The 23480-nt window shown below is 38.6% G+C and overlaps 1 protein-coding gene across 1 annotated transcript in view; it reads right to left on the reverse strand.

Moving 5' to 3' along the window:
* Positions 1–798: 798 nt before the first annotated feature.
* LOC5576296 (serine/threonine-protein kinase SBK1) overlaps positions 799–23480 on the reverse strand; it is a 95842-nt gene continuing 73160 nt past the window's right edge. The window contains exon 2 of the mRNA XM_021845264.1: positions 799–2777. Within this exon, the coding sequence (XP_021700956.1) occupies positions 1362–2777 (1416 nt within the window). The 3' untranslated portion in view covers positions 799–1361. The remainder of the gene's footprint in view (positions 2778–23480) is intronic.

Raw genomic sequence — 23480 nt, forward strand, 5'->3', positions numbered from 1 at the left:
GTGTTACCAAGCATTTAGCCGCATCGAGTCAAGAGGTGTGGGTTCGATTTCCGCTTCAGCCCGAATAATTTTTCGTCAGGAAATGTTTTCGACTGTTCCACTGGTCGTTGCATGCTAGTCCGTTGTCTAGTGTGGTGCTTCCTTCAAAGGGCAAATCGTCCACTGGAAGCATTAACATGCCGGTATCTCTTAAAAAAACAAACTCTGCAATAATGCTGTTGTAATCCACTGGTGGGGTAAATAGAACATCGAACATTATTCTGCCTTTTTACATTATTTTCATATAAATAAACATTCTTGACCATCAAAATTCTGCTCTATTTCTTCTTCTTCTTCTTGGCATTACTTCCTCACGTCCTCATTCTTATGAGCACTTCCACAGTTAGTAACTGAGAGCTTTCTTTGCCAACGTAGCCCTTTTCGCATTCGTATATCGTGTTGCTTATTTTCAAATTTCATAAAAATAATCTTACCACGTGGGAGGAGGGTCTGTAAACTACGAAAATTGTATTACGTTATAAATGGTTAATGGTTATAATGTTAAAAGGAATGGTTTGTTAACGGATTAGTTTATTTTTAATGTAGGTAAATTTTAAGAAAATAACAACTAAAAATTTGAAATTTAGTACGTTTGAAACAGTAATTGAAAAAAAGTACAGAATAGTTAAAATTATGTTCAATTATCTAATCACTATGAATAATGGTATTTCATAATTCTTCGTGAACATTGCGTATGAGACTGTATGATAATCTAATTTAAGGGATTTGTCATCAACTTCAAGTAATACAAACTTTCCATTTATCAATTTCCAATATTGTTCATTTTATTTTAAACAATTCTATAGCGATCAAAATACTACCGTTCTGTATAATTTAAAGTCATTTACGAATAACATTTCAAGTCACATACCATTTTTTTTCTGCGCTTGTCACATTTATACCAACATAACACTTAATGGAAACAATTATTACATGTTGAACTTTTCGTTCTGACTAGCATTACAATTGGTTTTGTTCATTTTACCTCTACATCATTGTCATAAATATATATATACCGCCCTACACACTCTATCACCTTGCTAAAAGTCTAACAAACTATATGTTCTCTGTATTGTACCAACTACGATCTTCTGCATGACATTGCTGATGTTCAAGTTTTCTCACTTTATCACACATATAATTAATATAATCACATGTACTACCTATATTCTACCGGACGACTGGAGGAGTAAATATTTGATCGGTTTTATCTAATGAGGAAAGGTTGGTTCTGCCCAGGGCTCTGTATCATCATCACTACATTCGTCTGGGATAGTTCGATCTATCTGGATCATGAATTCACGTCTTCCTACACAACGAATCTATTTATAGCGATGTCCGCTGCTTGCACTGCTGGTGTCCCTTGCTGTAGTTGTCAGCGTCATAGCAGTGGTTGTCGTCGTGGAACATGCACCGATAATCGATTCCCGTTTCGAGTACTGGTACGATTTCGACTCGCTCTTGTTCCAGAAAGAAAAGTCCACCACATCGTCCATGCTGTCGTGGCGGTTTAGATCGTTCGATTCTAGCCACTCCCACACTTTGTTTCGGATAGAGTCCTGATCTACGCCGGAAACTGGAGCTGGTTCTGGCGTTAAACCTCCAAAACTTGTCATTCTTCGCGCTCGGAGCCTACCATCGAAGGAGTTCCGACTTTCCCTATGGTTGATGTATTTGATAGAGTCCTGATCGGAGGAAGCCTGTTGTTGAGTATTGCTTGCAATGTTGGAAGTAGATTTGGATGTGGTTATCTTATTGTCCATCCACTTGTTTTTCATGTATTTCATGATATCGCTGACCTTTGCTCGATCTTCTTCATTGTGGTCGAAGATTCGCCGGAATGCTCGAAGAAGACGTGGTGTGAATCGTCTAAAATTTTCCGGAATTTTGGTCGTTTCCCGTTTCTGGTATTTCATGAAGGCCGCATACTTGCCATCTCGCACCCAATCTGCCGACTTCCATGGCGTAGATCCTATTAAGCAAACGTACAGTACGATTCCAAACTGCCACGAATCCGAGGACGATTTGCAGATGAACCTTTCGTTTTTCACAACCTCTAACACTTCCGGGGGTAGGAATGATATCCACGTTTTATTGTTCTTATTGACTAGAATACCCTCACGTGTAGTCGTTCCAAAATCACACAGCTTTATTCGCGAGAAATCAGGCGCAAATACTAGAATGTTTTCTAATTTCAGGTCCCTATGAACCAATCCCTTCAAGTGCATGAATCCTAGAGCCGAACTCAACTGCTCGGCTATTTTCTTGCAACTCGACTCCTGAAGCCCATTGGCACCCACATTTGCCGCCAAATCACCGAACGGTGCATGTTCCTGAGCATACACATAATATTCATTAGTTTGAAATTTAACCTGATAGCAGCTGAGGATGTTCGGATGGTGACTGAGCTGGTAGTTGTAGTGGAACTCCTTAACGAATTCCTTCAGCGTGGTTAGCTCGGTGTGTATTGCTTTGAGCACAACTGTGGTCCCGGTAGGTCGGTGGTGAGCAAGAAATATTTTCGCAAAACAGCCTTCTGCTATCGTCTTCTCGATGTCGTACTCGTCGGCAATGTTCATGGACGGTATTTCCATGTCCGGAATCCGATGCAGAAGGCTGCTTGTGTTGGACAGTCTTCGATAATTGTGGTTGATCGATTTGTACAGGTTGGCGATGATTGATGTGTCGGATTTACTCTCGGATAGCTTCATTGCGATGTGTTTCGGTATATTTCTCATCTGGAAGTGGGAGAAGAAAATTGAAAGATCGATGTTAGGCTTAGGGGTGAAAGACGTGGGTGTGGTAAATGTTGACAAGCACATTTTATATGTATCAAAGTCTATCATTAGTCATATGATGTCATCATCCCAGCGTGAATAATGTGAACGTAGAAATTTTTTTTTGACAAATTGTACAACAGTAATTACATTGATTAATGTGTTTAATTTTCCTTCAGTTTGTTTTCACTCTATAAGTACCAATCCAAACAATCAATTCACTTCTCACATCTTTGTGATCTATGATAGGAAACACTATCATTTTTGTTTGATAAAACTGAATTGATTAATTGAAAACATTGGGTTGATAACATTCTTTTTCTTGACATTACGTCCTCGCTGGAACAGAGCCTGCTTCTCAGATTAGTGTTTAATGAGCGCTTCAACAGTTTTTAACTAAGAGCTTTCTCTGCCAAAGTTGCCATTTTCGCATTCATATATCGTGTGGCTGGTACGATGATACTCTATGCCCAGGGAAGTCAAGGAAATTTCCATTATGAAAAGATCCTGGACCAAACGGGAATCGAACACAGTCACCTTCAGCTTGGCTTTTTTTTTGTAGCCGCGGACACTATCCACTCGGCTCATGAAAGCCCCAATTAGATAATTTTCGCATTACGTTATTAAAATGTCCTTAAGTTTTCATCAAACTAATAAGAGGAAAATAAATAAAACTCAACCCAAAGTATGATTTTCAATGCACCTTGTTAAACAAGATTTCCTGAAAGAAACACTCGCCCAAGATACATAGATACTTCTTCAAGGTTGATCTCCAGCGTTCATCCAATGCAGTGAGAATTTGTTACAACAAATCCCATTCGCCACGCCATTCATCAGTCAAGAAAGCAATGTTCCTTTTCCCACGGTAATTAACACAAATCATGTTCCGAAATTAATATCCTATAACGCTCGGATGTGGGTGTTACACAGCATCAGAATTTTTCGCACCAGGAAAGGGTACGAAGTTCATTCTCCAACTGATCCACCGAGTCCACTCGGGCTGTACACCGACCCGTGTGTGATCTGCAAAAGTATAAATATACCGACGATGGAGACGAGTGGAAGTTACAACTTTGGTTTTATTTACAACTGTCTGCTTCGACTGGCCCCAGTTTTCCTCCCCTAGGGGCCGTCTCCGTCCGTGTGCGAAACCAACGGAAGGGGGTTTCTGGTCCATCTAGACTTTCGCTCATATGTTTGGTGCCAACAGCTTAAGGCGAAAGTGTAGCAATGCAGAAGCATGGGCGTAGTCAGGGGGAGGGGTCCATGTCGGATGAAAAAAAAACTCAATATCAACTAGTTTGCTACAAAGGTGAATATTTTGTTTGAATTATTAAAAGATGGTCTTAAGAATACAAGTTCGTGTAAAATTGCGTTATGATGAAGTTTTTGGATAACGTCGTCGGTGATGAGAATGGACCAAAAACGACTTGCCTTGAAAAATTCTTTCTTTTGATTTGCAAACATTTAAAATATATTTGAAATTTGTTTATTTTTCATTGATTTATAATAGCATGAAAATTGATCATTTCACACCCCATCGACAAGGTGACATTGGGTCTGAAACTGAATTCGGTCCGCAATAGGAACAAAGCAAAACATTATCCTCTTAAGCAGGGTTGGGAAAAAATCTGAAATTCACTCTACAGTAGCCAAGTAAAGCCAATCACAGTCAGCCAAGCCAGTGAAACTCACGCTCATCACTGCTGTAGGTGAAAAGCTTTGAAAATTGCAAAACACCCGTTGCTAAGGGCAACCCAAAATTACTGTAGAAAAATGATCTATTTCCCGCTGCATTTCCCGCATTTAAAGCCTTCAATGACACTAACGATTTAGAAAATTCATGCATCCAACATAGGCTACTTGATGAGATTCACGTTTTTGAACTACTGTACTGGAAAGAGCCACGTGATTTTCGCGAAATTCAAGCCTACTACTACTACCATTCCCAGCACTGCTCTTAAGTACACACAGAGGATAATATAATAAAAACTTAAGAATTCTGTATAGTGTCAACAAATTTTATTGTTGACTCACGGCTTACCAGCAGCTTTTATTAATTCAATAAATTTGCTTCCTAATTTTGAAAAATAATTTGGTTGTTTCTAAATATGCTCAAAACGCCAAGCTGTCAAAGACAAATGTGCGATATTGTGGATACAACTATTATGATTTGTACAATCTACAAAACTATGCATTAATATGACAAGAAAATTCATTTTGAAACAAAAAATCTTGTTTGTTTAGTATATGCTTTGTTTAGCGTTTTTCCAGCTTTCTTTAGGTATACTGATTCACTCAAATGATTGTAAACATAAAATGGCAACCGTCTTATTTTTATCATGTGAAATTTTCAAATATGTAAATTCCTTCGAATTTACTTCTGAGACTATTCAATTATCATTCCAATAATTTATTCCAGAAATCGTTATTGGGTGGGACTAGATCTCTCCATCGAGTTGTAAGCAATATTTTTCTGCCTCCCGAACTTTTCCCAGAAGTTGATTTCAATTACGCTCCAGGAATTGTATTTTGTTATAATCACATCAAGATTTTTTTTCTTTTGTTTCATAAAAGATATCCTCTTATATATTAAATAACTCCTCAAGATATTCGTTTATAATATCCTGATAACTTTCTCGGAACTTTGAAGAGTTCCAGGTATTTAATCAAAAGTAGCTGAAGTGTTATGCTTTTGTTTTCTACATATATTGCTGTTTGCGTTTGACGTGCAAATGCAGTCGGAATGGGCTTCAAATGCAGAAACACAAAGTTATCAAAGGATATTTAGCAACCATGATCAATATCACCGCAAACCCAGCATAGAAAATCAAACTTAGACTTCGCCTTCCTTGTTGAGAATCTTACTGCGTTTGCTGTTCCCACATTTGATATTTGCATTTCAAACGCCCAAAAAAATTATAACAAAGTTTATCCTATATATCCAGCGTTTGTGTCTCTAGGAATTATTTCTGTAACTTCCTTCAAATATTTTATTTCAAAATTCCCCTGTACATTAAAACAGCATTTTTTCTAAGAAGTCATTAGAAAATAGTTCAGAGAATCATCCAATGTTTCCTTCGAATTTTAATTTGGCTATGAATCTCTAAGGAACTAATAAAATTAATCTGTAGAATCCAAAGGAAATATATTACTTTTTGCATTTCTTAAATTTAATTTGTGGAGTATCGACTGTATGTTTTAATCTTAATTTTCCGGCAACGCAGTCCTTATTAAAGAAAAACGAGGTGCTTATTTGCCCGACGTTTCGACACGGGTATTGTGTCTTCCTCAGGGGGTACTGTAATTTAATTGTTATACTATTTGTGTTAAAAAATGTTTTGTCGTTGTAACTTACAATATAGTTTTCGTTCTTTGTCCTATGTTTTGTCGAACTATAACTGTCTGGTGTAGGTTTTTTGGTACATACTAAAAGTTAAGAGTCGTTAAGTTTAAAAAGGTTTGGATGGAATTCAACTATTAAATCTTACGCTACGAAAATCACTTCCTTTTTTGTGCACAGCTTGTACTGGCAATGGCACAATTTTTCTTTAAGATATTCAGTGTGTGATGTGTCCTATCGGCGTTATTGATTCCCTCTCATCTATGCTACTTTCTCTCCTAATTTGATCGTGTTCATTTTTACTCATATTTTTGTCTCGTTCATTTTTACTCTTAATGTCGTGCAACCAGGGATTGAATCTTGAGAAAATTGAGAGAATCGCTCACGTATCGCTCTCTGCAACTATCATAACATGCTGCACATTATGAGAGACTGTTTATCGTATACTGCTACAAGTTTGATCAGATTGGGGGGATAGTAGTGCATGATAAAACCCCTCTAAACATGCTCCAAGCCTGGGGGACACTGTTGTTATTGGAAATTCGTGGATTGTTTATCGTGCCAGTAAAGAAAAACACCTATCCCCAACGATAAACAAGCGAGAAAAATGGATTTTATCATCGCTCTCTCGTTGGGGCTCTCGCTCGCTGCTTCCATTTATCAGACTTGTTACACCTTGCGATACAATGACGATCGTGGACCGCAACAGATGGGATGTTTTTCTTTGCTTGCTTTGATTGTGCTTCATTCTCAAATGAGAGCGAATTCTGCAACGCCTGCGTGCAACAATGCTGCATATGTGGTGCTGAGTCCATCTATATCTGTACGTTTGTTGACTGTATGATTGGTGTTGGTGATATGGCACATTTCCAGAAATGGAAGTGTGGATTGTTTGTAGCTATGGTCGATAATTTGTGTATGTTCTAAATCGAATCTGTGATCGTGTTCAACGCAGTGTTGTATTAACGCTGTTGTAGTATCTTTCAGTGCTACTCTAGCTGTTTCTGTGTTTGTGTTGTTGTCGTTCATCAGTCTCTCCAATTTACTAATATTTGACCAATGTCCTGCTAATCTTTTACGTAAATTGTTTGTTGTCATACCAATATAACAACTTTCGCAATTCCTGCATGGTATCTTATAGATAACACTACTAACGTCTTCTTTGGCTACAGTGTATTTTACTTATTTGTGTAGATCTTTGATTGTATGGTTTTGTTTTGTTGTAATTGATATGCTGGGATAATCTTTAGCTAAAATTTTAATGATGCGGTGTGAAAGTGCAGGTATGTACGGTATTGCACGGTAAATCTTTTCATTATTTGTTATTTCAGGATGCTGTGGTACTGGAACGATGGCTCTGAAGGAATTTGCGTTAAGAGTGCTCGATTGGAAGACGTTTGTGGAAGATACTGCACGGTGAATGTTGTTGTTGACGAAGGTTTCATTTGGTTGGAGTTGGAGTGTTTCGGGAGGTGTGGGCATTGCTGGCAGGATGGCTGGCGGGGTGGGAGGCTGACGTGATGGTTGGCTATGAGCGACTTCTGATTTGTTGGCGACGATTTCGTTGATAGTGGGAGATGAAGGTGGTTACTGGACGATGGGTGGTGCAATTGTTGGGTTGTGAAGCTGAAGTTGGATATCTGCTCGACGTTTGTTTACATATAGGTTCAGTAAACGATTGATCAACTGCTTCGGATAGTTGTTTAACTGAAGGTGTCGGTGGATGATTCGTGTAATTTCTTCCACGGGTTTGTTGCGAGTGAGATACCAAACCCTGTGTATGAAATTATTCGCTGCATTTATCTTGTGTTTGGGCTGATGGAAGGATCTGTAATTCGGCATACGACTCGATGCAATGGGTTTTGCATATCATTCCGTAGTTAGAGTTTGGTCCGGACTACGAATGACTGTCAAGTCTAGAAATGCTAGCTTTTGGTCCTTTTCAGTTTCGATGGTAAACTGTAGCCTTGGTTCGATATTGTTGAATGCTTCTAGTACTTGTTGTTCAGCGTTCCGCGGTATCGCCATAAATATGTCGTCCACGTTTTTTTTAAAGATGGTAATCTCGAAAGGTAGAGAGTTCATAGCAGTACTAATTACCAAATCTAGCACGATATCCGCAACGATTGGCGATAGGGGGCTTCCCATGGCCGTCCCAAAAGTCTGTTTGAAGTATTGCCCTTCAAAACAGAAATAGCTGGTCTCCATGCAATACTCTACGATTTCCAGAAACTGGTCCAGATTTATTCGGGTATCGATTTCACTCCACCGTTCAATAATATTCTTCGTGATCAAGTGCCGTGGTACGTTTGTGAATAAAGATGTGACATCTAAGGAGATCATTACATATTCCTCAGGAAGTGTAATGCCATTCACTTCGTCACAGAACATGAACGAGCTGGTCGTGTTGTAGGCAGGGCTGTGCATTTTCGAAAGCATTTTGTGAAACACGAAGGCTTGGCTGCGTCGTCTCGATGGTGACGAACAACTGCGTCGCTTCGTTCTTCTTTCGCCACTCATTCGTTTCGTTACCTTATTGAAAGCAGCGAACAAGAAAGGTGGAATGAGAGAGTAAGAATTTCGTTTCATTTGATTTCATTGAAATCTATCGAAATGTTTCAAATTGGATTTTTTGCAATTTGCCATCGTAATAGGCTGTTTTTCATCACGCCAATCTGTCATGAAACGGCCTACTTTCCTGCACTGAAGTATGCAGTGCGGGAATAGTCATTACCTAACTGAAACCAGTGCTGTAATGATTCATTACGCAACGCTTTCTCATTACGCAACTGTTTTGAGTTGCGTTATGAATCATAACACAACAATTTCCCAGAAATTGTAAAATGTTAGTGTATGCATTCCTATATAATTTATGATACCATCGTGTGGTCTTCTACGAAATTGCAAAAAATGTTGTACGTAACTCGTTGCAGAACTCGATTTTTACAGCACTCGTCGTAATTATCCTACTCGGCAAGCCTCGTAGGATAAATTTACAACTCATGCTGTAAAAATCATCATTCTGCAACTTGTTCCGTAAACTACTATTACATATTTTTTGCAATAGTAATATATATAACTTGTTAGGTAATAAATTAAGATAGAGAAAGTATGCGGGCCACCACGTCGTTCATTTGAATTAATCAGCTCCTAAAGCTAGAGATTACCGATTGAACGACCAGCTCGCTGCGGTGAGGCTCTAATAAATGACGCGCGACTAGAGTTACATATTTCTCAGGAGCACATAAATGTACTGACGAGCCTCCAACCAAACCGTCTCTCAGCTCATCGGAATCCTAGTGTGCTGCGCTAGCCGGAGGCTCACGAAAATTTTGAAAGCGCGCGCAAGGCGATGTGCTCCCGAGGAGACTCGTCTCATGCGCTGCTCGGCGCTATGGCTCGCCATCGGTATCAAAGCAGTCTTCAAGAATCATCATTGCTGCACAGATTTTTTGAAAAGCATGCTTTGAAAATATCAATGCTTCGCGTTTGATTCGCGCCTTTTCAATTCAATTGCTCCTGTGTTCACTTGATCAGAAATAATGCATCATTGATTCAAATCATTTCAAAGCAAACTGCACTCTAGACAGACCATAACTAGCATAGGAAAAATCGCTGTGTAGAATAACGGTTTTAAGCTGAAGGTGACTGGGTTCAAACATCCTGTCGATTTCCTTGACGTCCCTGGGCATAGAATATCTCCCATAGAGTATCACCCTTATTCTTGTTTACGGCGTATTGAATCTTATTTGTTCGAATCCATGTCCCATATGATTTTGCTGGCGTAAACGGGAATGCAAATCGATTTTCGATTAAAAGTATACCTGGGTGAAAACGAATAATTTCCAGAAATCGTTTAAATATATGCTGTATCTACGAAAAAAAAGTTTGGTTCAAAATGTAAAATTCATATGTTAAAAACGTTAATGGTCAAACTTGACCATCCGGGCATAATGGAATTTGTTTGTCGGGTTAAATGGACTTAGAAAGGGGAACTTTTGATACGTTTTTTTTTCAGTTGAGTGTGAGAATAGAGGCGCGTATTATGTGTAAAAACATTTTTTCCAAGATATTTTCATTTGGTAGATCTTTTTCAGACATTCCAAGAACATTTTTATTGCAACAAAACATAGGACAAAATATTGTGAAGTAATGCATAACCGAGTGTTGAAGATCAGGGTCCGTATAATATAGCCCTGTTCTGAACGGTGCAATAATAGTTGGGCTCCGTGAAATGATCCATGCCTCTCACAGCGCCAAAGTGGTGGTGTTCCTGTTCGATCATGACGCCAATGCCATAAGCATGCATATTTGATGAAATATCATGCCATTTTCGTAGGAAAAGACTAAGGAAACTGATTGTGGCTGTAATAAAAGATGATTACATTAACGTTTAAATAGAATAGATGAGCAAATTCAACAGATACTCAATAACAGGTATAGTAGTGCGTAGAGCAACAACCATAGATGACTTGAATACTGAATAACTCAGTACACACAACATCGTGTACCATTTTGATAAATATTATCACTTGTTAACCATTGACGCGCACTTCGTGAATTCGCGATGAAAAGAAAACAGTGTGCGTTGCTAGGCCTACCAGCAATGCTTGTTATCCCTCTGCAGCTTAGTCTACCTTGTTGAATGAGTCGCAAATGATTCAGAAAAATGATGCAGTATTTTCACCGAAATGATAAGATCAAATCAAAGCCTTGTTGGATTGAAAAATAAGGATCGTGCATTCTCTTTCTCGTTGTTTTATGAATCAAATCAACGCAAAGCAAAGGCAAATTTGAAGACTGTATCAAAGTAGTGAAACAACTGCTTAGTAACGAAGAGCGTCTACAACTATTTTTGCCTCATTATGCAGGTGTCTAGATGGGCTACATGATATGGTCGAACACTCGCGATCTAAGAGTTACAATTTCGATCCTCGTTGAAAACTTTTGTAATCACTTCAATTATTGCTGCTGTTTAAAAGCACATGTGAAAGAGCGCATGAGACCGCATTGAGACACATCTCAAGAAAAATGAGGCGCACCAAAAAAGGTCTCACAATGTACAGCGCACCCGTGCGCTAGCAAGCAATGAGCCTCCTGCACCTAAGGCACGTGCACGTGCACAGTAACTCTACGCGCGACGCACAAGCAGCACGAAAGAAATGAAAGACTACGCTTGCTGCGATGAAAGGAAATGTTTGTTGGATTGAAACGAAACAGTAGAATTTCAATCGAAAGGGAAGCTTGAGTCAGTCAGTTGGGACTGAAAATGCTTTCAATGAACTGAAAATAAACAGCCCTGGTTGTAGGGACTGTTGATCGAACTTTGGAGAATGCTGGCGATGTATTTGGCTAGTTTATATGTTGGAGCCGTCACATTGGGGATCACGGGTCGAAGCGGCAAGTCTTGCTTATGCGCTTTCGGCTGGCCATATATTCTGGGACATATAGCGTTTTTCGTTGTTAGTGCCTTGGCAGTCTTGTAATCGATGAGCTTAAGATCTTTAAGTCGTTTGACCAGGCTATTATTACCATTCTGATTTCTGGACGTGGGATCAGAACGTAATTTTTCGTACGTTGCGGCACCTCGTTTTTCTTTAATAAAGACTGCGTTGCCGGAAAATTAAGATTAAATTTGTACAAAAGTCTGGATTTTCGGATCTTTGCAGAACTTTCAAAAATAATTGTAAGTCCAAATTCCTGGATTGATTTTCAAAGAATTCTTGAAAAATTCATGTACACGATTTCTGGATAAAATGTTGAAGTGATCTTTTAAATAATTCTCAAATGAATGCTAAAAACAGCTACTGGGAAATCAAATGTTGCATAAGTGGCACTCTCAGTAAAATAATTTTCTTCTTCTTTTTGGGTTTCACGTCCCAACTAAGACAGAGCCTGCATCTCAGCTGAGTGTTCTTATGAGCACTTCCACAGTTATCAAATGAGAGCTAACATTGCCGATTAACCATTTTTGCATGTGTATTTCTTGTGGCAGGTACGATGATTCTTCATACCCTAGGAAATCGACAAAAATTTCCTCATTGAGAAGATCCTCGACCGGTAGAATTCAAACCCACGACCCTCAGCTTGATCTTGCTGAAGAGCTGCGCGTTTACCACTACGGCTATCTGAGCCCAAAAATGTTTAAACTCAAATGTTGCACTGCATGTAAGCTTCGGGAAAAAATAATAAAAAATGCATCCCCATTTACAATAAATTTTCGGACTTTTCCCGGAATACGATACATTAAGCGGCGCACAATATTTTCATCCATCTTTTTGACAAGTTCATCCCATTTAGTTGGCAGTTTGTCAAAGTCTTAGCGATACTGCCATTCGCTCTTAAATTGGAGTCAATTAGGTAAGTAGAGGGTTAAAGTAGATTTCTTAATCCATCATGAAAAATCCTAGAATTTTGTCAACACTCACTTCATTGTACGGAATCTGGCCACATTGCTCTAATTTTATTCCATAATTGGTTGTCTGCAGACATGGTATGATTGGAGGCTTCAATATCCGAAGACAAATCCATTGAACGGTATTGCGTGCAGTACCGAAGTTTATGGCCGAATCGCGATCTGAAATGTTTGAATTTGAATCAATGGTCCTGACTTTAATCCACAGCTGAAGGTAAGAGTATACAGTAAATGCCCGACGCTTCCTTTGTGGCTTGCAATCCGTCGAAAAGATTCTTCTTACTTATTCAGTACCAGCCACACAGTATTTCTTGGGAAACCTAACACTTTTGCAATTTTGTATTCCTGATCAAGATGGGTTTTCCTATTATTATTTTTTGCACAATTATTTCCTTTCTCTCTTCTTCCATGTTGAATTTCCCAGAAGAACGTTGGAGCTAAGCTGCGATAAAAATCATGTGATTATTATTGTTATAGAGCACACCTATACGGTTTCGCTTCTAAATTGGACCACTAGAGTCGTTGTAAGAACCAAACATGTTTGTTCCAACTCTTAGATAACTGACGGTTTCCTTAGATCAATACTTAGAAAAACTGTCTTAGAGATGCCTATAGAAAATTAGGAGTCGTTTTTGAATAAATATTGGTGTCATTTATCTTAGGAATCCTTGAAGGAACTGTATGAACTTGTAATAACCCGTGTCAATAACTGGCCAGTGTAACATTGCTTGTCATTAGAATTTCTACTAATCAAATTTTCGAACATATTCCAACCCGTTATACTCAAGTAACCATAAGCACCAACAATAAGCACTAAATCAGTACCATAGACACAGAGAACAGACGTTCATCTTTACTTGTCAGCGTGTGTAAAGCATTGTACTGGTCATTTCAAAGTATGTCGTTATGCTCCTGTTACGCGGCGCTGTCGTCAGATTAAGAAGACTACAAATTTACCGCTTTTTACACTTTGGCGCTGGTTTCGATATCAAAAATTGCCACTTGTCGCTAGCGTTGCTTTGTGTGCTGATACATTTTGACGTTCACTAGCGACATCGTGTTGTCGAAACTAGTTAGTATGTCGGGCTGTCTGCGTTGGCGGCGCTGATGGTTGATTCAAAGCTTTACACATGGTTTTGATGAAATTTTGTTTGAGCCTCCATGTCTGTTCTCTGTGATTCTATTGGGTATCTTTTCTCCACAGCAATATTCATCTTCTGTAACTGAAGGAGTAGGACTTTACTAGAGTGTCTATCCCGGGATTTGAAAAATTTCGGGATTTCCCGTTTCCCGGGGTTTTAATTTCTGACATCCCGGGAATCCCGGGATTCCTGAAAAGTACGTAGATTTTGATGAAAACCACTAAATTTCAATGAAAAACAATGACATTTTTTCTCACTATCAACCATATTTAATGAAGTAGAAAAGCATAATGAAAAAGAGAATAAACGAGTAATTATTTTCATGAAAAGATCAATTTACCAAGAAAGAAACGTATATTTTTATTTGTCTAGTTGCAAAGTTTTTATACTTTTCTTTTCAACATTACCCGATTTTAAAAGCCTATGTTGAGAAAACAAATTTGAAAGTAAACTGCCGCAAATCGCAGTCAGTACCATCTAAAAAAATAGGAATTGAAAAAAATGACTGAGAAGTTTTCAATCTTGTTTTCCACATAAATATTCAAAAAATTCCAGGAAATTGGAACATGTTTGGATCTTAATGAAACTTTCATAATTTGCTTTTCACTCCGTTGCCTTTCCAAGCAAATCACAAAGATGACCAAATAACGATTCATTTTTGTGTTACACGATGCGAAAATCTGCAGTGGAACTGACATGCGTTCACTTTTCATTATGACTTGCGATTCACGGCTATAAACTTCAGTCAATAATTTTCAGCAATTAACTACAATTTGTTCAATGTTCTTTTGTTCTAAAGTTTTTATGACTGTTCAAATGTTTGAAGCAAATTGCGTTATAAATTAAGTTTTTATCATACTTCCATTCATAAATGTTATGGAGAATTTGAAAAAATCCATAGCAAACCCGTAATAAGTTTTGATTTTTGTTAGGTTACTTTATCAGACTAAGAAAGTCTTATTTGAAATGTGATTTGCTTTTTATTGACATATTATATTCTTAATTTCATTGAAAAAAAAGTTTTGTTAAATAAGTACTTCCATTTTAACCGAAATGCTAGTTTTATTGAAAATTGTATAAATCCCGGGATCCCGGGATTTCCCGGGACAAGCATAGATTTTTGTCCCGAATCCCGGGACGAGCAAAATTCCCGGGAAATGGACACTCTAGACTTTACCAATCCAACATTACGGGTGTCGCAGGTTCGAGCGCGAATGAGGAATTTTCAAAATACACCCGATTCTGTTTTTGCACGGATTTTTTTTACACGGCCGTGCAAAAAAAGTTTGCATACATTTTTTTCCGCCAAAAACTTATTTTTGCATGAAACGTCAAGAAATGGTGTTACTTTTTTTGCACGGTTTTTAAAAATTTTGAACTGAAAACTTTTTTTGCACGGTACGCATCCCCCTTGCAAAAACAGAATCGGGTGTATGACAATCGTAGTAATAAATATGAAAAACGTTGAATGTAATAAATATGATGCATAGAAGGTACTATGAATCACTTTATTCAATTTTTGCTTGTTATCTGAAATTTATGTTTTAATTCATTCATTTATTTGCCTCGTGCTCCAGCTACTCAGCGTACGTGAAAGATCTCTGGTAGCGTACGCCAAAGCACAAAAGATTCACCCAGAAAATCGAATGAAAACAACTGACGTTTCCCACATAAGGCTCTAAGGTCTCTTTCCGGCTCACGCACGCATATGTATTTATTGTTTTCATACGGAAATCGTTTCCGTATGAAGACAAAAAACAAAAACTCCCATTTGTTCTTGCTGCTGGACAGAGAGCCTTATGGCCTAATTTCGGCATTAGTTGTGCAGAGAAGCATTTATAACGGCATCTTTGCATTATAACGACACGCTTTTTCGCTTTTTTTACATTACATTAGCATTATATACGTATATAAAGTTGTCAGGCATCAAATGACTACGCTATATGCGCATTTAATGCTGTTATAATGCCGCACTATCGTGCTTACTGGTGTTTGGACTCCACTTTGCTAACTGCGAATGAAAGATGAGCATGTATGTCCTTCATACTTTAACATTTCATGCACAAAGGGTACAGATGTTGTGTATAATGATCGACCTCTCCCCACCTCGACGGAAATCCTGGCTACGGCCATGCAGAGAAGCAATACAGAAAAACTCATCAGCAGCTAGCCAGCGATAGATTTCGCGCATTGGCGTCATCAGCTCACTGTCAGAAGTCAGATCTGGCCGGTGATGGAGGCAAAAACGCGGGTACAGAAGATTGCCATTGGCACTCTAGCATGTCCGCTGTTGATTTCGAGGTTGTCTCACGTGCACTCAGCTGGGGATGATGTACGACACGATATATACTCTGGTGATGGTTCTATTTATCCAAAACGAGGAGCGATCTCTTCCACTGATGATGCACTTTTTCTGAACTATGAGTGATTCAATTTTTACATCTTGCGTTACGTAGGACATTTTTCCGTTAAACTATACAGTGCCAACCTCGCATGCTGGCAGTGGGAGGAAATGCAAAATGGGGTTAAATCTAAATCAATCAAAGATTATTTCATCTGACATGTCCCGTCTGTTTCGTGTTAAAGTTGTTAGCTTTTTCTCGAGTTGTAGCAAATTTGAATGCATCACACCGCATGGTTTTCATCTTTGCTAGATTTGAACCTACATGTGCAAATGTAACCCCCATGTTTGCATGTGCATGGATTTTGTTCGGGACACAGGAATGGTAACTTGCTAATTGGAAGAAAGAGAATATTCAAATATAGACAACAAGAAACATGTTTTGGGAAAGACAAAGCAAACTTATTATACATTCAACTCACCGAACACATATAGGTCAAAATGTCGAAAAAATCTTCAAGTGCCCGTTCAATAGTTACGTAAGCACTTAGGGGGGGGTTAGGGGGATGGGTGAACTTGGATAATCTAGCGTCACTTTTTACAGGGATAAACGTGAAATAAAAAAGTAAGAGGTTGTTTCCGAGATACGACCGCCAAGTTGACGTTGGATAACGTTAGCTTCTTCTATTTCCTGATTTAGGACCGTCACGAACTTATGAAAGATTTACCTAGAAATCTAAAAATCTAATCAATTTTCAAACTATTTGTTGCACGTCAGTTCTGATCTATTATGGATATTGAGTGTTATTATTTGGTTGGTTCGGTTAACACTTCAACACCGATAGAACCGGTCGATAGAAGAAGAAGCATGGGCGGTAACTTTTGCTCTCCAAATAAACAGAGAAAGAGTTTTGGGTGATCTGTTTGTAGTATGAAAATGATGTCCGTAATAGGGAATGCATCACCAAACTCGCAACTAATCAATGATCATGACTGCGATAATTGACAAGAAAATTATGAATGAAATGGATCACTTGGGAAATGCGACCGTTCCTTATGAATAATCCCAGAGATAATCATATTCTTTAGCCCTTACATTTAATAGATGGAAATAATATCCTTAGGGGCCATCCATTTATTACATAAAGGTTCATGGGGGAAGGGGGTTTCAGATTTCTCACGCGCCATACAATTTATATTTTAATTTATTTTTATTTCTATACAAAAATCAAAGGGGGCTGTGTACAAGACCCGATTGCATGACGTTAACTACGCTGCGTCCTCGGAAACAGCCTCAAATTGCCGTATTGTCAATTATTCGTAATTAATCAATTATTGTATGATGGAATGAGATGAATTAAGAGATTATAGCAAGTATGTGGTAAACACATTAGGGAATATTATACAAATAACTCTTTCAAACACATTTGTTGGCTCTGAAAAGGGCCGATTGAATTGTTGAATTTGCGTAACACGGACACATTTTGACGGCGCACTGGTTTCAATCCTCCTCGCCCGATGAGATTTGCGATGCGCATGACGATGTGCGCTTCAACAAGCGGCTTTGGTCGATTTTCTTCAGCCATCTCGTACAACAGCTTGCCCCTGGGAGCGAGGAGCTGAGCAGGTTTGGAGAAGCTCTTACCAGCTCGAAAGCGAAAACAGAATGAAACCAGATTCAACGAAGGAGGGATGCTTTATACCCTTAGAATAGCAGATGATGCTCCTCCTTTCATATTCTTCGTTTTCTTATCTGGGAAATAGGCTATATGAAACTGATGTCTGGGTAAGGGATGTACAGATTAGCATTATGCTGTTATTGCAACCCGACGGCACTGCAGTAGCATCCTCGGAAACAGCTCCAAATTGCCGTATTGTCAATTATTCGTAATAAATCAATTATTGTATGATGCTATGAGGTGAATTAAGAGATTATAGCAAGTATGTGGTAAACACATTAGGGAATATTATACAAATAACTCTTTAAAACACATTTGTTGGCTCTCAAAAGGGCCGATTGAGTTGTTGAATTTGCGTAACACGGACACATTTTGACGGCGCACTGGTTTCAATCCTCCTCGCCTGATGAGATTTGCGGTGCGGATGACGATGTGCGCTTCAACAAGCGGCTTTGGTCGATTTTATTCAGCCATCTCGAACAAATTAGGGAATATTACACAATCAACTCTTCAAAACACATTTGTTGGCTCTGAAAAGGGCCGATTGAATTGTTGAATTTGCGTAACACGGACACATTTTGACGGCGCACTGGTTTCAATCCTCCTCGCCCGATGAGATTTGCGATGCGCATGACGATGTGCGCTTCAACAAGCGGCTTTGGTCGATTTTCTTCAGCCATCTCGTACAACAGCTTGCCCCTGGGAGCGAGGAGCTGAGCAGGTTTGGAGAAGCTCTTACCAGCTCGAAAGCGAAAACAGAATGAAACCAGATTCAACGAAGGAGGGATGCTTTATACCCTTAGAATAGCAGATGATGCTCCTCCTTTCATATTCTTCGTTTTCTTATCTGGGAAATAGGCTATATGAAACTGATGTCTGGGTAAGGGATGTACAGATTAGCATTATGCTGTTATTGCAACCCGACGGCACTGCAGTAGCATCCTCGGAAACAGCTCCAAATTGCCGTATTGTCAATTTTTCGTAATAAATCAATTATTGTATGATGCTATGAGATGAATTAAGAGATTATAGCAAGTATGTGGTAAACACATTAGGGAATATTATACAAATAACTCTTTCAAACACATTTGTTGGCTCTCAAAAGGGCCGATTGAGTTGTTGAATTTGCGTAACACGGACACATTTTGACGGCGCACTGGTTTCAATCCTCCTCGCCCGATGAGATTTGCGATGCACATGACGATGTGCGCTTCAACAAGCGGCTTTGGTCGATTTTCTTCAGCCATCTCGTACAACAGCTTGCCCCTGGGAGCGAGGAGCTGAGCAGGTTTGGAGAAGCTCTTACCAGCTCGAAAGCGAAAACAGAATGAAACCAGATTCAACGAAGGAGGGATGCTTTATACCCTGAGAATAGCAGATGATGCTCCTCCTTTCATATTCTTCGTTTTCTTATCTGGGAAATAGGCTATATGAAACTGATGTCTGGGTAAGGGATGTACAGATTAGCATTATGCTGTTATTGCAACCCGACGGCACTGCAGTAGCATCCTCGGAAACAGCTACAAATTGCCGTATTGTCAATTATTCGTAATAAATCCATTATTGTATGATGCTATGAGATGAATTAAGAGATTATAGCAAGTATGTGGTAAACACATTAGGGAATATTATACAAATAACTCTTTAAAACGCATTTGTTGGCTCCGGAAAGGGCCGATTGAATTGTTGAATTTGCGTAACACGGACACATTTTGGCGGCTTTGGTTGATTTTCTTCAGCCATCTCGAACAAATTAAAGAATATTGCACAATCAACTCTTTAAAACACATTTGTTGGCTCTGAAAAGTGCCGATTGAATTGTTGAATTTGCGTAACACAGACACACTTTGACGGCGCACTGGTTTCAATCCTCCTCGCCCGATGAGATTTGCGGTGCGGATGACGATGTGCGCTTCAACAAGCGGCTTTGGTCGATTTTCTTCAGCCATCTCGTACAAATTAGGGAATATTACACGGACGGTGACGGCTGTGCCGCTCGATCTAATGAACCAGAATGACCGCGCTAGCCTCCCGCATGGCAATGACAGCGGAGCACTGGCTGGTAGCGACGATTTCCGGCCGAAAACGATTATGCTGGCTGGTGCACTCAAATGATCGGCTTCAGTTGCTGCGGCTCCGAAATGCGTGGTTCTTCGGTTCTAATGCGTGTTGATTCGCGTCCTATTGAAAACTGAACTGAGGACGCGAATGACTCTCGAAATTTGCTCGCCGACCGTGTTCACAGTCAGACGGCAAAAAGAAGAATGAGGGAAGAAGCAGGGTGCGGTGCGCTTTTATAGTGGGAAGCGGAACCGAAAAATGTGCTTGAACGTGATTGGTTAGATAAGAAAGGGGTCAACGTTTTACGATATTTCAATAGTTTGTTGCTAATAATCAATAGTGTCCTCCATTTGGATCGACGCGTAGATAAATTTCCAATCGATTCATTGATAAATATTGAAAATCTATCGATAAATGACTGAGTTATTAGCGGTCAAAACTTGACCATTTTTCGTTACATGCTCAATTTTTCGTTTTTCTGAATTGTACCCCCATATGTTGCCGTAAGACGTTATCCAACGTCAAAAAAAATCAAAGGAAGCATTAATAACTCAATTTCTGACCAAATTTACGATATCACCTTCACTGCATGTGAATAAACACAGTTAACGATCCCACTCTTCCCAATGGCTAAGCCAGTAATTGCCGTCACAGCGTCTATAAGCGGCGACGAATCCGCAACCGGGCGAAAATCCTTCGGAAAAGATAAACAGCTGTCTTCTTCGGAATCGAAGTGATTCGGAAGTGGAAGCGATTTCTCATCAAACCTTGACGAACGGCACCTCCACACTGTTCTCTGGCCTCTGCTTTCCCCGGTTGTTTATCAATCATTACGATGTGGCGTATATTTCTGGATTCGAGTGTAAACAGTAGCTGAGACGTGTCGTGAACCCTGGATTGTGGCTGGCCGACACCAAATGACCATGATTGGTTGACCATACGTATGCATACGTTGGTAATATACATAGATTGTTCGTCAGCAGAACGATAGCCTTCGAGATGCAACCATAAAATGCTTGATATAAAGAGGAACATTAATTAGACTTTTCACAGAAGTTAAGTACGTAGGAAATATTTTAGATTCCAAACAATATTGCGATCCACACCTGAAACAAATCGTAGATAAAATAACAACTCTTCAAATAAATAAATATGTTTTTGGTAGTAAATAGAGCCTTGACCAGTTATGATTCACTTGACATATACAATAGACCTGTTCATATTTAAAAAAAAATGTCTGGAAATCTACCGGTCAAGCAGTATTTGGAATTCTCATGCTAAGATCAATGTCTGGTCAAATTTTCAGCTCATTTGATAAAGATTTCAGTATGCTTCAAGTTGAAAATGTGTTTTTGGGCTTATTACAAGGTTTGAAAAATCCTAGTTATGATTTTGTGGAAAATCAAAACCACTTGCTATTACCACTATTTGAAAGCTAATTCTATTCTGTTAAAGTTTGTCGAACACGCTATCAAGATTAAATTGAGTTTTAACATTGTTTGATCCAAATTTGTATTCCGCCGTACCCAGAAATTACAGTTTTCTCAATATACATGGTATATAAAACATGCATTGGTATTATTTTTTCAGGCCCTAGTCAACGGGAATCAAACATAATACATTTATGAATTCATTGACCATCAACAGATTACATGTTGCTAAAGGCAATAAATTACAATAAATGCCCAAAGATCGAGCACCGCATCGCAACCTGATGATAGTTAAATCATGCATGACACATGTACCGGAAACGAATGAATTGAACAAGTTAGCATTGCTTTTTCTTTCCGAGTGATGATTGTTTTGATCGCATTTCACTAATCATTTAGAACGATTTGAAAACAATTATCATCATCGACTGAGAAAAGGCAGTGCTAACGTGTTCATTTTTTGTATTCATTGAAGCTCACGGTGGTGCTCTTGGCTCACCCACAGTGGATTTACAAATGTGCTTCATAATTACCTATTTTTTACAATTTATTTTCGTAAGATAAATGGTTACTTTGAACGGGATTGACTTTTAGATATGCATTGTCATCATGTCTGGAAATTAAAAATCCGAAATTTTCATGCAGGCATGCTGTTCAGTGAAAACAATTCCCGAAAAAAAGAGATTTTCAAGAACCTCGAGATACAAACCTCAACCAAACTATGCTAAAACTTGCTCCAATCATAAAATTGTGTTCGGCAAAAGTTCGTAGAATTGGATAAACTACTATGTAGAAGTATTTCCGATAAATTTTGATGCTTCGCTCGGTAGTTATGATTTTTTAAAGCTTGAAAATAGCCCAAAAACACATTATTGATTTGAAGCACTACTAAATTTACTCTAAATTGAGTGAAATTTTGGCCAGAAGTTCATTTCGCAATGAAAAATCAAAGTATTGGTTGACTGGGGAGTTTCCCGACATTTTTGAAAATATGAATAGGTCTAATATACAACCATCACTATTCCCAGTTTAAAATATGCTTCTTTAGTGTGTAGAACCAAAACTGCAAAAAGTGCTATACACACACTTAGTTTTTATTTTGTTGTTCGGTAAACATTCTTACCGAAAACGCCCTGTAAATGAAAAACGAACTGAAGTTTCGGTATCGCTAACGAGCTTTACCGAAAAAATTTGAAAAAATAGGAAAATCATAAACATATTTATCTTTTTTTACCGAAGTCGTTATTACATTTACCGAAAAACCGAATATCGTTCAGATTTACTGTAGACTGTAAACTTTTACAGTAGTTCAGTACTAGCGCAACAATGGTTTACCGAACAAATTGTTATTTGTTCCAAACACCAAACATGCCGCCATATTTGTTTCAAAGTGCAAAACAACGCGTTTGGATTGTGTCCGATGATTTTTTAAAGATGTGTTCGAGATCATTTCTTAAAATCTAAGTAGGATGAACAAGCCGAGCGTTTGGTTCTTATCCGTAAGTATGATAAGTATATTTTCATGTCAATTTTATTAAAGAGCTGTGTTTTAGGTTGCAATTTGCTGTTTCGTTATTGGATACAATTACCAGTTCACGTCTCGGATTACAACGGCCTATCAAGCATTTTTCATGCATTTCATGATTCCGGAATCAATCCTGCCCAACGAAGTTTTATTGTACTTCTGAACTTCAGACTGTAGAATAATGTACTTATTTTATACATGAAGTGAAGACGAATATGAATACCCAAAATAAATCAATTTGTTTCATTCACCATCAATATGAATTTTCTTTGTTATGTTTTTTTTTGATCATCTGGAACGAAATACTGACTGCATACTGATATCAACAATACGTTCGGTTATTAATTTTACAATTTGCTCGGTAATCGTTAACGAACAGTTTGTAATATTTTGACAGCTGCGTTTTGATTTAAATTACTGATCGTTCGGTAATTCTTAACTTTACCGAAAGCATTACTGAGCGCTCAGCGGTTTATATTTCGTAAAAAAAAATTACCGGAGTCGGTGATATTTTCTAAGTGTGCAGAAACTAGGAAAAATACCAAGACTAGCAACCCGAACGAAGGTGAACAACTGAGTAACTGCACTAATGCTAATAAATCTTCGAGCTGAATAATGGAAAACCTACAAGTAAATGTACACCGGAGCATCAAATTGAAGCAGCCTCTAACCCAGGATCTTTGATTCATGTGAGGAAACAAAGAGTGCCGCCAATTGAGGCCAGATGT

This window comes from Aedes aegypti, chromosome 2 (assembly GCF_002204515.2).
Source record: "Aedes aegypti strain LVP_AGWG chromosome 2, AaegL5.0 Primary Assembly, whole genome shotgun sequence".
Classification (NCBI taxonomy): Eukaryota; Metazoa; Arthropoda; class Insecta; order Diptera; family Culicidae; genus Aedes; species Aedes aegypti.